The sequence below is a fragment of the Nicotiana sylvestris genome, chromosome 3 (assembly GCF_000393655.2).
Source record: "Nicotiana sylvestris chromosome 3, ASM39365v2, whole genome shotgun sequence".
Taxonomy (NCBI): Eukaryota; Viridiplantae; Streptophyta; class Magnoliopsida; order Solanales; family Solanaceae; genus Nicotiana; species Nicotiana sylvestris.
Genome location: NC_091059.1, coordinates 169,539,373 through 169,557,190, shown reverse-complemented (window position 1 = coordinate 169,557,190; position 17,818 = coordinate 169,539,373). Strand labels below are relative to the sequence as shown.

The 17,818-nt window shown below is 37.9% G+C and overlaps 1 protein-coding gene across 1 annotated transcript in view; it reads right to left on the bottom strand.

The window, feature by feature from the left end:
- Positions 1-17,818, bottom strand: part of LOC104238439 (callose synthase 10) — a 61,465-nt gene that overhangs the window by 5,591 nt on the left and 38,056 nt on the right. Inside the window, exons 27-39 of the mRNA XM_009792790.2 lie at positions 17,634-17,754; positions 16,277-16,374; positions 16,095-16,185; positions 15,795-15,955; positions 15,591-15,700; positions 8,185-8,316; positions 8,014-8,082; positions 7,643-7,817; positions 7,052-7,169; positions 6,697-6,816; positions 3,614-3,729; positions 3,446-3,529; positions 424-536 (exon numbers count right to left, since the gene is read on the bottom strand). Coding sequence (XP_009791092.1) covers positions 424-536; positions 3,446-3,529; positions 3,614-3,729; positions 6,697-6,816; positions 7,052-7,169; positions 7,643-7,817; positions 8,014-8,082; positions 8,185-8,316; positions 15,591-15,700; positions 15,795-15,955; positions 16,095-16,185; positions 16,277-16,374; positions 17,634-17,754 — 1,508 coding nt within the window. The remainder of the gene's footprint in view (positions 1-423; positions 537-3,445; positions 3,530-3,613; positions 3,730-6,696; positions 6,817-7,051; positions 7,170-7,642; positions 7,818-8,013; positions 8,083-8,184; positions 8,317-15,590; positions 15,701-15,794; positions 15,956-16,094; positions 16,186-16,276; positions 16,375-17,633; positions 17,755-17,818) is intronic.

Genomic DNA, 17,818 nt, shown 5'->3' with positions numbered 1-17,818 from the left:
AACATTTACAAGCATAGAACTATCAGCTTAAAGAAACACTGCTATTCCATGAGACTATTGGCTAAACTTCATGGAAAGTAATCCTCTGTACAGTATCATGTGCTTTGTGTACTTTTTACTTGTGTGATTTCCCCTTCTTAGCAATGTAACTAACTTTAGCTTTCACAGAAGGAAAGAAAAGAAAGAAAGAACATAACAATTTCAAACGTGGAAATAGTCAAATTAACCAAATAACAATAGGAAAAAAGAGAAATTTTGTGAAGCAGCTCTATTTGTTTTCATGATCTGAAAATGTCAACCGAACACTACGTGCTTGCGATCCAGATTATAGATATCTCAAACGATGGGAACTAGCCAGGAAGCAATTAGGAGAAAGGTGGAAAATAGGAATTACTATGAGTATACCAAGTCTCTCAAACTTACCGGCATAGATGTCCTCACTAATGTTGATAACACGTGATGCTTTACTAATGCCACCCCGCGTGATATGAAAGATTCGATCAAAGATATCAGGATGTCCATAGTGCATGCGAACTCTGCAAGCCACTTGTGAAAATGAAAAACTTTTCCAACAGATGTTTTCAAAGAAGCAAGTTTATTCAAGAGACAGTTACTCGTGGAGAGCACAGTTATTTACTTTAACAATATATAATGTTAACTCCAACAATTTATTAGTGGTAAAAAAAAAGGAGCACGGGAAATGGAAACAAAGCAGAGATTCATACCACCTGCTTCTTAATGAATTTAGGCAGTTCAAATAATTGTAAAACCAGTGCATGAGTAACACCTTGCAACAGCAGCACAGATAGTACAAGAGTTCTGGTCTTTTTCCAATTTTATTTCACATGTTTCATTTTTTTTAATGGAGAAGGAAAAGAAGAAGAAGGGAAACAAAGCTCTGCCAGATGCAAAAGAATGCAGGAAGGGCACACAGGCTAAACTTGTTTAACCGAATCTAAGATGCCTAAACATGTCTTTGCAGTTGAAGAGAAACATAGCAAAGGATAAACCCAGCCAATCCTACAACCACCAAAATACAAAAAGATTTTAAAAAAAAAAATAATAGTCACACAGAAGCCACACTGATATTTTTTTTTTTTTAATAAGGAAGCCACACTGATATTTTTTTTTTTTTAATAAGGAAGCCACACTGATATATAAATATATGCATGTGTCTGTATATCTGTGTATTAATTATTAAAAAAAAAAGGTGTATATCATACTATATTATAAGTGTGAAGCTTCAAGCTGAAAGACCAAAATATCCATCAAAAACTAAATGACTATTTTGCCCTTCGAGCAAGTATTATTTCTTTGTACAAAAATATAAATATATATTTAATAAAGATAACCAAAAAAGGACAAGTATAAAAAGTAAAACTAGAAGAAATAAAAACGTCTCAAAATATTTATTGCTCCAACTTTTCCTATTCCCTCCACGATTACTGCAGTGCAAATGAAGAGACTACAATGTCATTTCTCATTAGAAGCTGATATACATCACTAAATAATTTTGGTGCTCTCTTGTCTTGTAATTATGTAATTAATATATGGTACTTTCTTGAGTAATAAGAAAATAATATTACGTTCTTGAAATAATTATTCTCTTCGTTTTGCAGATCATGGACTATTTTGATATGGATGTGGTAAAATATTTGTATAAAAACAAGCCAAATCCGGATTCTTTGACAAGTTCCCTTTGCAAAAAATTGTCCAAAGCTTGTAATAAGGCACCATCTCCAGCTCCTACGGTAATATCAAGCTCTATATATAATACTGTGGATTAACCTGTATATTCATCTAATACTAATACATGAATTTTTGTGCTTTTCTTCTCCTTCTTACTACCTTATGGCCCCATCTTTATCTGGTTTTATAGAAAAATATAGCAAAAGTCCGTGTTCTTTAGCTTTATCAAAAAAGTATATTCCTTGTTCTTTGGGCATAAACTATAGGCTGCATCCCAAAATATTTTCATCTTATGTTGCAAGTATTTTGTTTTGCTCTTTAAAACAGTCTAACAAATTTAGAGGCTGTGGTTGCTTTCGCGGCTTCGCCTTATTAAATGATTATTTACAATCTATTATTTCGTACGAAGTAGCTTAATTTTTATATGAGTAGAACAATATGACTACATAAAAAGAATTTATTTTGATATTACAGAAAGTATTATTAAGTAATTTTTTTTATAATCTGTCTGTGGAAGAGAGTTACTTTTGTGACTCTTTGAAGTTTATTCTAAATTTTATGATTTTGCAACTATTTTGTTTGAGATTTTCACTATGAAAGGCTTCTAAAGTTTCTCATATTGATATCTTTTGCCATCTTCATCTCTGATAGGAGTAAATTCAACTTTATATATTTTAGATATCAAGTTTGGTGGGAAAGAGTCTCGCCTCGTGTATCAATACGAAATATATTTCGTTTTGACCTGTATTAATTAATTAGTAAAATTCCTACACAAAAATAAAAAAAAAATGAATGTGAATTATAATATTTTTATGTAGTTTATAAATATGTAAATTTTATTTCAAAGAATTAAAAAATTCTATGCTCGAATTTACAGTCAAATTTAAAAAGATTGACTTTCGAAATCTAAACTATGCCATGTAAATTGGGATAGTAATGGATTCACGCGCAATGCGCGTGTCAAAAAACTAGTAAGTATATAAGGAGGAGATAAGAAAGAATGACTTCACAGAAACCCAGTACATCCCTTGAATTCCCATGTATCTACCACATCCACTCACATACACGAGTACGTAGCCAAGGAACTGTCACTATTTCATTGCAGATTTTGATAAAGGAAAAGTAAAAACCAAAGAGTGAAACGAGTGTGACAAAGACTTATGTTTCAAAAGACAATGGAGCTTCTCTATCACCCACATATCCAAACAGACGGAAATACTACTAGCCTTAACTAGGGAAAGAAGGAAATAAACAGAAAGATTAAAAAAATAAAAGTTGGGGCTGCAGCCAAGACACAAAACTGCTTCGACAAAAAACAAAAGTTTATGATCTTAAAACTAGCCACGTCAGCTTAGCTACATTGTAACCGGTACACACAAAAAAGTTTCAAGGTATCTGTTAGGACCAAAAATTGCAGCCTCGGTAGACGAATATGACAAGAACAGATACTATACTTGATCTTAGCCAAAGATTTGAGGAATGTAAGAGTGCTAAGACAGACACATATAAATAGAAAGTAGAGCAGAAACAGGTGCCACTATTTCCAAAAGCTTTCTATTTATATTTGTGAATGGTACTATGTCAGCATGTAACTAACAGCTGAATTAATATTAGATACTGAAATGCGAGGAAAAGCTGAAACTAGAAACGACCGAAGCATGAATCAACCAGTAACAAACATGTTTGATAATGAGAACTTCTAAGAAAATAATACCATTTTAGACAACAAGATCGATCTAGGTTAAAAGATACTAACTTGAGAGGCTTTGCTAAAACACGTTGGCCCAAGGTGACAAAACTGGTTTCCTGGTTGGACATAAACCAAGCGAGCGAAGAGACACTGCAGAGTTGAAAAACAATAAAAAGTAGCTTAGCAACAATATCGGAGGAAATATAGTTCAACCCAGATTCAACAGAAACTCACCTTCCAGTAAAAACATGCTCCCTAACACCAAGAATAGTGGGTGGTCGGAGCCCATGTTTACCGTGGAATTCCTCGAGAAGATTTCTGACTTTCATTGCTTCCTCAAGGTAGTTATCCTGCATTAGAGAGACACAAATTAATTTAAGATCAGGAGAAGGTGAAATTGGAAAAGAACCTCCATTTGTTTATATTTACACTTCAGAGTTAAATGACACGACAATGCGTCTATCCCAGGAGAAACGGAAAGGGGAAATTTTACAGAATAAGTAAACTGTGAATAAACCACAAAAGATATCATCCTCTGGAAAGACAAGAATAAGACTTAAAAAATATAGGAATTTAACGCCAAATAAAGACCACTGTAAATCGCATTATATTAATGACATGGAACACAGACAAGCAAATCTTTGGAGGACAAAGATATTCTGAAAGCAATAATTAGAAGAGTTGTTTCACGTGGTGTTCATTGAACTAGATAAATAGGGACTTGCACATGGTGTTCGTTCTCGAAAGAGGTTCATTGGAGATGTTTGGAGGTTAGAGGTTGCTAGTAGCATATACAAGAGTGATCCAGGATATGTATGATAGCGTTAAGACCCACGTTAGGACGGTGAGAGGAGACTCGGAACACTTTCCAGTCATGATAGGACTGCATCAAGGATTCACGCTTAGTCCGTTTTTATTTGTCTTGGCGATGGATGTTCTGATCCGGCGCATTTAAGGGGAGGTGCCATGGTGCATATTATTTGCGGATGACATAATACTGATTGACGAGACGCGAGGCGGTGCTAATGCGAGACTGGACTAAAAGCTAAGCAGGACTAAAACAGAGTACTTGGAATGCAAGTTCAGCGACGTGACTCATGAAACGGACGTGGAAGTGAGGCTGGATTCACAAGTCATCACCAAGAAAGGGAGTTTCAAGTACCTCGGATCTATAATCCAAGGTAAAGGTAATGGTGAGATTGACAAGGATATCACACATCGAATTGGAGCAGAATGGATTAAATGGAGGCTCGCTTCCGGGGTTTTGTGTGATAAGAAGGTGCTACCAAGCCATAAAGGTAAGTTTTACAAAATGGTGGTTAGACCAACTATGTTGTATGAGGTGGAGTGTTAGCCTGTCAAAAACACACATGTCCACAAGATGAAAGTAGCGGAAATGAGGATGATGAGATAGATGTGTGGGCATAACCAAAATAGATAAGATTAGGATAGATAAGTTCTATAGAGTGGTGGTTAGGAATGCAGAGATAGATGTGTGGTGTTAGATAGTTATGTGTAGAATATGTTCTAGTCTCATATGTAATAGAAGTAGAATATGTTCTAGTCTCATATGTAGTAGGAGTAAAATATGTATCATATATAGGGCTCATTGTATCATTGTGAAAAAAAATAGATTTTTCTTCTGTGCATTCTCACATGGCATCAGAGCTTCAGTGAGAAAATTATCGTGTGCGCCATTCCATATGTACCATATATAGGGCTCATTGTACCATTGTTAAAAAAAACAAATTTTTCTCCCGTGCATTCTCACATGATATAGTGAGAAAATTATCGCTGTGCGTCATTCCAGCAACATCTGGGAAGAAAGATCTCATCGCCGTGCAATTTTCCGACAACTTCGTCTTGTTCACAGGGTTCATCACTGCTACAGTGGTACTGTGCATATACCAATACCACCATCACGGATCTGTGTGCGACCAAACCCACAAATCGCAGTCCCATCGGAAAAGTCAGTCACCGTGCGTCTTTCCGGTTGACGACTTAAGATTGATTTGCATTATCTCCTCATCGGTAAGTGGTGTGAAAACCAACACTACCATCTTGTTCGAAAAACCAAGGCGGAAAATCTTAGTCAATCGCTCCGGCATAAAGTCACTCTCACGTCGCCAGACAAAACTAGGGTTCCGACGAGATACAGTAACTTTTCCGGCCGTGTGAGCCATTCCAGCCACTTTTTGATAAAACTTCTTCAGGACAACATACTCGCCCAGTGATTCCGAGCCTACCCATATAAATTACATCAAATTCTGACAATTTTTATTCTTCCCGACGTGAAACGGTGATTTCCCATCATGAACAGTAATGCCCAGAAAAGTTTATGTTTTCTAGTGGTGTTTTAAAACCTATTTTGTAATGTGGAATTCGGCTTAGTCTCACTATTTTAAAAAATTTCCGGCTACTTTTCGGCCAACTTCTGTTTATCAGCAACCGCCCGGTTTTGTTGCTCAGGGAAAGTAGTGGCCTTGTATGTCGAATGATCAGCTTGCAGATATTTTCACCAAGTCCCTCACTGGTCCTCGTATTAGTGACATATGTAACAAGGTGGGTGCATATAATTTGTATGCACCGGCTTGAGTGGGAGTGTTAGATAGTTATATGTATAATATGTCCTAGTCTCATATGTAATAGGAGTAGACTATGTCCTAGTCCCATATATAGTAGGAGTAAAATATGTATCATATATAGGGCTTATTGTATCATTGTTACAAATAGATTTTTCTCATGTGCATTCTCACATGTGGGAGTGCCCCCCGTGGAGGACAAGATGCGAGAAGCAGCGCTGAGATGGTACGGGCATGGGAAGAGGAGATGCATAGATGCCTGGGTGAGGAGGTTTTTGAGATGGTACGGGCATGTGAAGAGGTGCATAGATGCCTGGGTGAGGAGGTGTAAAAGGTTTCTTTTACTATATGATGTTTCCTTCGGTTCGATTATTCTATCACCTGATCACATTTTCTTGTTGTTACTACTTGTTGTTTCTGCTTCTTTTTCATTTTTCCATGAGTCGGGGATTTATCAGAAACAACCTATCTACCTTATCAAGGTAGGGGTAAGGTTTGCGTACACTCTACCCTCTTCAGACTTCACTTTGTAGGATAACATTGGGTTTGTTGTTGTTTCACATGCCTAATGAGGCCTAATATGAAGGCATACAATGAATCAGATTGCATTTTTATGAGAGAAAAATAAAGAATTCCTAATTGCACGTTCAGGATATAAAAACTAATCATTTAAACTCTGGACAGAAAAACAACGTTTACCTAATAAGAAAAGAATTAAGAGGGAAAACTAATTACCTGATTCATATCAATTGTTTGAACCGCTTCCCCACGGGTAAATATTATTGCATGGTTTTGGTTTTCTGGTTTGCCTTCACCAAGTTTTGGATCTCCAGGAAGCTTGACTGAATATATTTCCTGCATGTAAAACAATCCTTTAGAAAATAAAAGACAGAAAGCCAATTCCATCTAAGTGGTTCCATCAAATACAATTATTACCAAAATACGTCCTAAATCCAGAGAGAGTGTTTGTGTCCGAAATCAGTATGGCTTATCAGGATTTAAAATTTCAGAAATCTCCCAAAGATACCATAACATACCAAAATCATTCACAAAATCTTAACACTTTGAGTTAATTGACAATATACCATACCTGATCTTTCCCATGTGCATCAGCTTTGACAAGCTTTGAATAAAATTCCTTTGAAACTTTCCCATCATCCCCAGCAATTTCCTCAACATGTATGAAAGCAACACGAAGTGCTTCATTCCTTGCAAAAAACATAACAAACACAAAGTAAGGCATAGTCAAATGATAAATGACATAAACACTCGAGTATTGCACCACTCAATGAATAATTGTTTATTACATCCGTGCGACAAAACACACAGAGGCAAAGAGAGATGGAAACAGAATTATTTTTCAGTTCTTGCTCAACTACCATGCATATGCTTGCTAATTTAGGGTGTTTACTATCTAAACCAAGCAAAGAAAGACTTTCAGAATTTAACACAAGGAAACAAGAGGGAGGGGGGGGGACCAGAAGACTCAAACTTGAAATAATAATATTGGGGACTCCATTGCAATTTGCTAAAAAAGATTATCTAGAGTCCACAAAAACTACTAGGCCTCAATCTCAAGTTAGTTGAAGATATTTTGCAAAATTACGTAAGAACAAAAAATCCTGACTGATAAAAATGGAATCGATGAAATGGTGCATCAGAAGAACATATTAATTCAGACCTTCGCAATAAAAGACCAATATCAGTAGCCTCTGGAGCCTTTCGCTGTTTTTGCTGCCCATAAATTTGGCATGAAATCACATAAGTAAACTTCAAATCAGCTTGAGCCCGTGCTTCTCGCGATAATTCAAACCCTTGACTCGTGAGAGAGCTTGTCTGAGAATGACCATCCACTCCTTATAAAAAAAACAAAAGTAAAAAACTACATCAGGACATTCAGGCTTTTCATTTGACATACAACAACAACTACATACCCAGTAAAATCCCACTAGTGGGGTCTGGGAAGGGTAGGATGTACGCAGACCTTACCCCTACCCCGGAAGGGTAGGGGCTTTTCATTTGACATAAGAGCAAATAAAAAAAACTACCAACCTCCTAGCGATCTCCTTTCCAAGTAACTTTGTAGCATTAATGCCCTTCTGTAATACATCATACCACGCACTGTATACAAAACCACATTAAAATATAACTAGCATTGTTAAATACACAGAAGATACTAAACCGCCAAATATAGAAACCTAATTACCATGGGAACAATCAAACCTGTCCTAGCTAGAGTTTGGCCCCGGTAAGATGCCCAAAACCGAAGCTCCAAGGCGTCACTGGAGCCTTCCTGAATGTCGTTATCACCACTATCACCTCGACCAATTCGCTCCAGAAAATTCTCCCACTCATCTATTATGGGTCATACAGAGTGACAAAGATTAAGACCATACAGTAAGGGAAGACAAATACATAAGACAGAGTGATTATTAGTAGAGGCATTATCTTATCCAACGAGGTGAACAACAAGATAAAAATTTATAATACTCCTGTAAATAAGCAGTACACCCAAAAGTAAAGAACTTTTTTTTTTTTTTGAGAAAGGGTAACAAACCAAAAGGTAGAGAACTACACAAAAATATAATTCACTACAAAAGACAATCATCTATACAAGCAGGCACATTGTGTGTACACAAAATATTAAACAAAAACAAGTGGCTACTAGGAAAATAGACAAAGCCATTTTCCACCTATTCAAAAGCTCTGTAATTCCTCTTACCCAAAAGAACCGACATGAGTGATGGTGTCTTCTACTCACTTTTTCTTCCTCTTCTTCCTCCCCCCTTCAAACAAATGACTCTTTCCTTTTCATCTGGTATTCAGATCTTTTTTTACTACTTTTGATTTCATGTTTCTCCCTTACTCATCCCTTCCACTGTCTAAGTCAATGACAATGTAATCAAATAAGAAACTGAATGCTGCTATCTAATTCTTCTTAATAGTTAACTGGAAATGGTAAAGTAAAATTTGTGATCTGCGTTATCTTTCAATGACCCCGTTGTTATTTTGATAAAGTAAATAATTAGGTTGATGTTGTGAGAAAACAAACTCATGTGTACAAGTAGTATATTAGAAATAGAGAAAATACACTAAAATATGGTTCTCTACAATAGTCACCTGATCATCTATAATACAAGTAGGAACCTCGGGGGTGCACCAAAAAGAAACATAAAATATGAGAGTGTTCCTCAAGTTTACAATATCAATCTCAACAGCTTCAAATGCTCTCATATTCCTCTCTTTCCAAATAACCCAAATAAGGGCTAGAGGGGCATTATACCATGCTCTCAGACTTCTCTTCCTTTTTCTAAAACCCAGCTTCTACAAAGGCTCCCGTTATTATAATGGGCATCAATCACTATACTGAGCAAATCCAAAACCAACCACCATAGAGTCATTGCCACATGACAATGCAACATGAGGTGATTTTAATATTCTCCTGAACATCTGGCACACAAAACACCAGCCAACATGTGTAATCCTCCTCCTCCTCAGGCTAACAGGATGGCTTCCTAGCTACTAGCCACACCAAAAAACACATATGCTCTGTAAAGGTCTCTCTTCTGGATGTACTTACTCCAGCATTTTGCTGGCATACATCAATAAAATCTTCACATTAAAAATTAAACAAAATAAAAAATAAAAAACACTTCTTAGGCACCCTAAGAATCTTCATAAAGAGTACAAAAAAGCCACCACCTCTCTCACCAACAATTTTTGGTAGTAAGCTTTACTCGAGAACATCCCGTGTCTCTCCTTGTGCCCCATCCCCGTGAATCTTGCAAAAAGTGTGACATGCTCTGCTTGTAAAGTAGTTCCACTAGACTATGGAATTCCCCCATCTCCCTATGCTATAAGTTACTTAAAAATCTTAGATCTCATAGAACTACACTTCTAGTACCTTCCAGATCTGTTGCATTGTCATCTCTATCGGCTAGAAATTCAATATATATTAGGGAAATTATGCCTCAGCATGCGCTCTCAGCACCATCAGTGGCCCCAAAAACAAATCCTTCTACCACCACCTTTCCGAAAGTTATTTGGCCGCTGAAATCCTCCCAGACTTTCATGATGTTTCTCCATAAACCGAACCCGAACGAAGTGTATTTTACTGGTCATTCCCCATCTTTTTCTTGTACTTTTCTGCTTTCACCCCGTCCATAATGACTGCTCCTCCATTCCAAATCTCCTTAACCATATTTCAAGTAGAGTTTTCTGGAAGATCCTAAGGTCTCTCACTTCAAGTCTTCCCTGTTTTTCGGTAACAGCCACCACATATTTCAATGACCTTGTTGACATGTTTTGTAATGATGTTTATCTGAGAAGTTGGCTTAATATCATTAATTTTTTATCAGGACACCTTGTCATTTCTTAATACGCAATTAATATCATGAGCTTCCAGTTTACAGTAATAGCGACTAGGATCATCATTATTGTATATTGGATGTTGATTTAGTAATTCAAATTGCAAGTTGATACTCATAAGTACTAATCCACATTTATGTAAGGTAATTTTTTAATTCGGTAAACAGTGGGCCGCACTTCAAAATAGCATGTGCTTCAATTGTTGCTTTTTTGCTTCGAGCGCCATAGACCTTCTGTTTTTTTTTTTGCATTTTTTCGCTTTTAAAACACTGGAGGATACTTAAAATGTGATCCCAACCTGAAATTTTAAAGTATTACATATTTTAAGATTAATGACTTAATAAATTATTGATTTGCTCGATCACGCCCACTCTAGAAGTTAACTACAGAAACAAAAAAATGTTTTTTACAAATAACAAAATTTCGTATATACCAACCAGAATTTAAAACATTAAATGAAAATGGCAGATAGGAGACGAGGAGGAGAAGAGGGCGAATAGGGAGCATTATATGGCTAAGAAAAAGGCAAAGCTAGCAGTTATGGCGGCCAAGACTGCAGCTTTTAGTCGTTTGTATGAGGAACTCGAGAGACGAGGTGGGGATAAAAGGTTGTTCAGGTTCAGTGTTGTGAAGAGCGTGAAGCGAGGAAAAGCGACAACCCCCATTTCACGATTCACGAGAAGCGAAGCGCTCACTTTTTTTAAGTGAAGCGAAATTTAAAAAAAAAAATTAAATAAATACTGCATAGACAACACATGTAATTGTAAGCAAATGTTCAATACTTCAATTAAAAAAATAAAGAGTAGCATCAATTAAAGCACAAAATGAGCATCCTATTTTTCTACAAGATTGTCAAATTCTTGTATTCCACTATCATTATTAAATTGGGCAGAAATTGGGGGCAGAAACTGGAAAAATTGGGCAAAAATTTTCTGAGAAAGAACCGAAGGTAAAAAAAAAAAAAAAATCGCCTGCATTTCGACGCTTTTTGGACGTTTAGAAAAAAAAGAAAAAGAAGATGACTGAAAATCAAAAGTAGAAGAAGCAGAACATACATGTGATGTTGAAGAAGAAGAAGAAGAACAAACCTTGGAACTTGAGATAATTTCATAAATCTGAAGTTGATGAAGAACAGAAGAAGAAACCGCTGCTCTTGTTGAAGGAAAACCTAGTCTCGCTGATGTTTCTGGACTCCAGACAGTGTTTACGGTTTAAAATAGGGCTTGGGTTAATTTGAACAAAGGAGCGGTCACTTCTCTCGCTTCACCGATTCTCGCTTTTTACAGAGAAGCGATCGCTTTTTCGTACCAAAGTCGCTTCACAGCCCTGAAGCGCTGACTTGCCCGACTCGCTTCGCTTCTTGCTTAAAGCGATGAAGCGAGCGCTTTTTTAATCACTGTTCAGGTTAGCCGAGGCGCGAGAAAGGAAGGCGCGTGACTTGGACCAAGTGAAGTGCATCCACGACGAAGAAGGTAGAGTTTTGTTGGATGAGGGGCTTATCTGTCGGAGATGGCAGACCTACTTCTATAGTCTCTTGAACAAGGAAGGGGACAAAAGCACTGTACTGGGTGGTTTGGAACTTTCCGGGAGTCGTGGCTTTGGATATTGTAGGCGGATTAGAGTTGATGAAGTCGAGGAGACTATGCGTAAGATGAGCAGGGACAAAGCGACCGGGCCGGATGAGATCCCGGTGAAGTTTCGGAAGAGTGCGGACAACGCAAGCTTGGAGTGGCTCAATAGGTTATTTAATGTCATTTTTTGAACGAAGAAGATGTCCGAAGAATGGAAGTGGAGTACTGAGTACGATGGTTCCTGTATACAAGAACAAGGGTGATATCCAAAATTGCAATAACTATCGGGTATCAAGCTGCTTAGACATACTATGAAAGTATGGGACAGAGTGGTAAAGCTAAGGGTGAGGAGGAGTGTGTCTATTTCTAAGAACCAGTTTAGGTTTATGCCGGGACGTTCGACTACAGAAACCATCCACCTTGTTAGGAGATTGATGGAGCAATATAGGGAGAGAAAGGACTTGCATATGGTGTTCATCGACTTAGAAAAGGCGTATGATAAAGTTCTGATGGAGGTTTTGTGGAGATGTTTGGAGGCTAGAGGTGTACTTGTTGCTTACGTTGGTTTGATTAAGGACATGAATGATGGAATAAAGACCCGAGTGAGGACGATGGGTGGAGACTCGGACCATTTTCCGATTATGATGGGGTTGCATCAGGGGTCAGCACTCAACCCTTTTTTGTTTGCTCTGGTGATGGACGTACTGACGTGTCACATCCAAGGGGAGGTGTCGTGATGCATGCTATTTTCAGAAGATATTGTATTGATTGACGAGACGCGAGATGGTGTAAACGCGCAATTAGAGGTATGGAGGCGGACCCTAGAGTCTAAAGGTTTCAAGTTGAGCAGGACCAACACAAAATACTTGGAGTGTAAGTTCAGTGGCGAGACTCAAGGAGGGGAAGGGGAGGTGAGGCTGGACTCACAGGTCATCACTAGGAGAGGAAGTTTTAAGTACCTTGGGTCTATTATTTAGGGGGATGAGGAGATTCATGAAGATGTCACACATTGTATTGCGGCGGGATGGATGAAATGGAGACTCGCTTCCGATTTTTTGTGTGATAAGAAGGTGTCACCGAAACTTAAAAGTAAATTCTACAGAGTGATGGTCAAACCAACAATGTTGTATGGGGCTGAGTGTTGGCCAGTCAAGATCGCTCATGTCTAGAAGATGAAGGTAGCAGAGATGAGGATATTGAAATGGATGTGCGGGCACACCAGGTTAGATAGGATCAGAAATGAGGTTATTCGCGACAAGGTGAGTGTGGCCCCTATTGAGGACAAGATGCGGGAAGCGCGACTTAGGTGGTTTGGTCATGTGAGGAGGAGCACAGATGCCCGGGTGAGGAGGTGTGAGAGGTTGACATTGGAGGGCTTACGGAGAGGTAGAGGCAGGCCAAAGAAGAGGTGGGAAGAGGTGATTAGGCTAGATATGGCACAGGCTCAGCTGACCAGGGACATGACCCTTGATAGGAAGGTATGTAGGTCGAGGATTAGGGTAGTAGAGTAGGTAGCCTAGAGTATTCACAACAGTAGCATTGGCATGCAGTCTCGCTTTTTGTGGGTAGTAGGTTTTATGACTAACTGTTGCTTTCTTTCATTGTTGATCACCTTACTATCTTGTTGTTTTTATTCTGCTTTAATATGGTTTTTTGGTATTGTCCCTTCTTGTCTATATTTTCATTAATGTGGTGCTTATGCTTTCCTGAGCAGAGGGTTTATTGGAAACAGCCTCTCTATCCTCACAAGGTAGGGTAAGGTCTGCATACACACTATAACCCAGACCCCACAGTGTAGGATAATACTGGTATGTTGTTGTTGTTGTAAATGAAAATGGCAGATAGTTAATCTGAAGGCTGAGTGAAGATCAGCCAATTGAAGGAAATGCCTGAATTTTAGATTTCGCGAATTAATGAGATAAGAGCTTTTGTCGTTATAGAACACGGAACTCAATGGAAGCAATGATAATAATAGGAAAGGAAAGAGACAAAATGCAATAAAATAGAAGAGAAAAGTCATACAAAGTTATATACAGATCACTCCCCTTTATTGAATTTCCTTAATTGAATTTCGGTTGATTAGGACGCAGTTCCTTAAAAACCTCCGCCGACAGTTCTCTTATAACTGATACATTAAGCATTTACTTCAATATTACATTCTTTTCTTCCCTTTTCAGGAAAAAGGCATCAAATATGAAATCAACTGTGTTACATGGATTTGCTGGATACAGGCAAGTACAGGTACGCAGATGAGGTAGTTGTTAGATTTTCGCAAACTGTTACTGTATTTTGATGAATATGCACAAAGAAACCACACCCATGTCACACCCACCTGACACAAGTACATCTACAAGATGAAGGATCCATGAAACATATCAAGAAACAATCACAATTAATCTAAATTGTTGATTCAAACAAGTGCAATCAATCTAAAAGTTAATCAAAGTTGAAGAAAAGGAGGAAAAACACTTTTCTGAACTTTTCTAATAGAACTTCTAAGAGACATTGAGAAAGAGACAAAAGGGGTTAGAGAAATGGAGGAAGGAGATAATAGAGTGGGGAGGGAATGAGTATCAGAAAGAAAAAGAAGGGAGAAGGAGTAAGGATGGTATATAAGAGGAGATTTAGGAGTAGGGAGAGAGTTGGTGCAATGGGAGAGGAGAGGGAGGGGTGAGGGTAAAGAGGTTGTCCATGGAAGTTAAAATCATTGCATGGAACGTGAAGGGGATGAATGACCCTAACAAAGGGGCCATCATCAAGGTGAGAGTTAGAGAATGGGGCCGGATATATTGTGTCGTCAAGAAACTAAAATGAAGGTTATGACAGATAAGGTTGTGAGAAAGTGTATGGGGGGACAATGGGTGAAGTATGATGGTTACCAGCACTAGGGAGTGCAGGAGGTAAGTAAGGGAGAGTTCATCATAGCAATATGGATAAAAAATTTGGAGGGTGGTGAAGAATGGGGCTTCAGGCGGCGCACGCAAGGGGGGAGGGTGGGGTTCAAAGGATATAGGAGGGGATTTCAACACAATTAGATTCCGGAGGAAAGGGTGGTGTCTAGGGCAATGAAAGAGTTTTCAGAGTTCATTAATGATCACTGCCTTATAGATCTTCCATTGACAGGAGCAAGGTTCGCATAGTATAGAGCTCAGGATTCTAATGCAAAATCTAGACGGGATAGATTCTTTGTGTCTAATAATTGGGAGGAGCTGGTGCAAGATGTGATGCAAGTTCCATTGCACAAATTGACTTCGGACACTCGCCATAGGAGGAATTTGTGCGATCCTTTCAGATTCGAGAATATGTGGCTTAAGGCGACGAAATTCGAATATAGAGTAAATGAGTGGTGGAATAGGTACGATGTTACAGGTATACCATCTTTCCGTCTTGAAAAGAAGTTGAAAATACCAGCCTATTTGTATAAATGATTTGAGTTTCTTTTTGAGAACCATATTTTGGTTTAGGTTCTCTTTTTTTTGTTATACTGATTGTATATGAGGTTCTCCCCTACCTTAAATGAAATTATTTACCTAATAAAAATAAGAGGAATACAAATGGAGGAAATTAAAATTTTCCATTTTCCTCCATGCTGGTTAAAAGCCAAGAGGAAGCAGATCTACCAACAAGAAAGTCTCAACAGCTACGTACAAAATGGGATAAGTACAGTAACTGACCAAATGGGAAAGATACCTGGAAATATTTTCTGAAGATAGAACAGTGTGGATATGCCATCTTCATTTTCCACTCGCAGATCAGAGGAACTATATAGTACTGTCTCACTATAGTAAGGGGTGAAGACACTGTTGCCAACATATACGCATATAAGGAAAAATCCAGATTCTGTTCTTATGTCAGAAAATTCAACTAAAAGACTAGGTGACAGCAGCAAAATACCAGAATGGCATCATCTCACTAACTGGCTTTGCTGGTGGCATGTCCATAAACAAAGAATTTGTAAAGAACTCCAATCTTCTTCTTGCTTCGAGATTCTTAGGAATGTTAGCAGCCGAATCCTTCACAGTAAGAAGTAAATGCAGCCTTTTCACCTGCTCCTTCTGTAAGAAAAAACAGAGATTTATCAGTTTAGCATATCAACAAAGGAGACGAGAGAGAGAAAAATAGGGGTTAAGGAAAGATTCTGTAAAATAGCATGACAGATCAGCAAAAAAATCAATAAAAGCACAGGACTCATACAATTTCAGGATCTCTAGGCCACTCCACCCTAGAAAAGAGTCGCCCCTCATTCCTTGCCCTAGCCAATATATTCCAAGTATCAAGCTGCTCCCTGCCCAGATAAAGAACATAGTTAACTCTCAAAACAACCCAAACAAAGAACCAACTGAAGTTTGAGCAAAATGATCATGCAAAGGATTCACCTTAAATCAGATGACAACAGATCATGGGTAACAACCTCATACAGATCATACATAGCTTTGGCAGCACCCTTTGAAAGTTCAGGAGTTTCATTGCGAATCTGCAATGGTAAAAAATACAAGAGACCTGAGTGACATGATATCATAAAAGCACAAGATGTGTTGAAAATAAGTACTACTAAGACAAATAACGTGAAATCCTAAGAGTGGGCAGCCTAATACATAATTTATTAAAAACAATCTCAGAGATAAATAACATGATACAGCAAGAGTATCAAACTTAGTAAATAAACTGTAGTCAGAGTAAAAACACAGAGCAGGTGTTAAACATAAATCATCTGTGTGATGCAGTCAGTGAAACACTAGAAACAAACTTTAAGGGAAGCCTGTGACTTGGAAACCCGCTAGATGTGCTCCAGAAGATTTAGTTGATTTCAACATTTCAGACTTGACGTCCAGGCTAATTTTCTCTTTCTCTCATTTATGATCCCGGTATGGGTTTTCATTGAATGCTATATCCCCTGAAATATGCTCCCTCTGACCCAATTTGGTAGCCCACTTTTGGTTTGGTAGAATTACTACGACAGCAAATTAAAACATGAGCTGTTTACTATGTGCTGATAAACACGCAGGACCACATTTTTAACTAATGTTGTAGAAATGCCAGTGGTGCGAATAATTATATGAACTAAGATTGCTTCAGAATGACAGATTGGAAAAGTGAACGAGTTTACAGGTATATCAATCTGAAGATAATTCTTAAGTTACTGTGATTGTTAAATTTTGTAGCTGTTATATCCACTGACTTCGAGCGCAAGCTCAAGCCTCTTGCTTGTCACATTGACTTGACCTCAGGCTAAGAAAGTTATTTGTTTAATCAGGCCAAGCTTGGATAGAAAGAAGCTGAGTCAAGCAAAGTTCCCACGGCTCAGCTCATTAACACCCTTAATTCAAGCCACAAACACTAGATGTTTCAAATTGCAATGTTTTGGTATGAAAAAATCACTGTAAAACAGAACACGCATACCATTACTTTAACCGGCATTGGCTAATTCCCAAACACAGAACAAAAGTCTGTTCTAACTTCCTATAATATAAGAGTGATCTAGAAAATATTAGGATCTCTACCCCTACAACAGGAAGATTCAAACTGTCCATCCACTTCCATGAACACAAGATGCAATTATTGCAGTAAATAGATGTAGTAATACACATAGGTAGTTGAGTTACCAAATGGACTGCTTAACAAACTCAACACTACCGATAGAGCAAGGCAAAGTTTTCTGGATTACATTGTTATCATCACTATAATATCTTTTTTTTATCAAAAAAAATAAATAGAATAAGGCAGAAATGTTACCAAAAGTCCAGTCAATGCTGTAAATCTTGATAGCACAACTGGAAGTTTCTTCAGTGATAAGGTTATGACTAGTGAACCCTCCATTATGCTACTGTTGACCTCTCGATATATTCTTTCAACCCTAACATCAAGAGAAACATGAATATTGACCACTTCAGAGCAAGAATGCTCAAACCAAACTATAT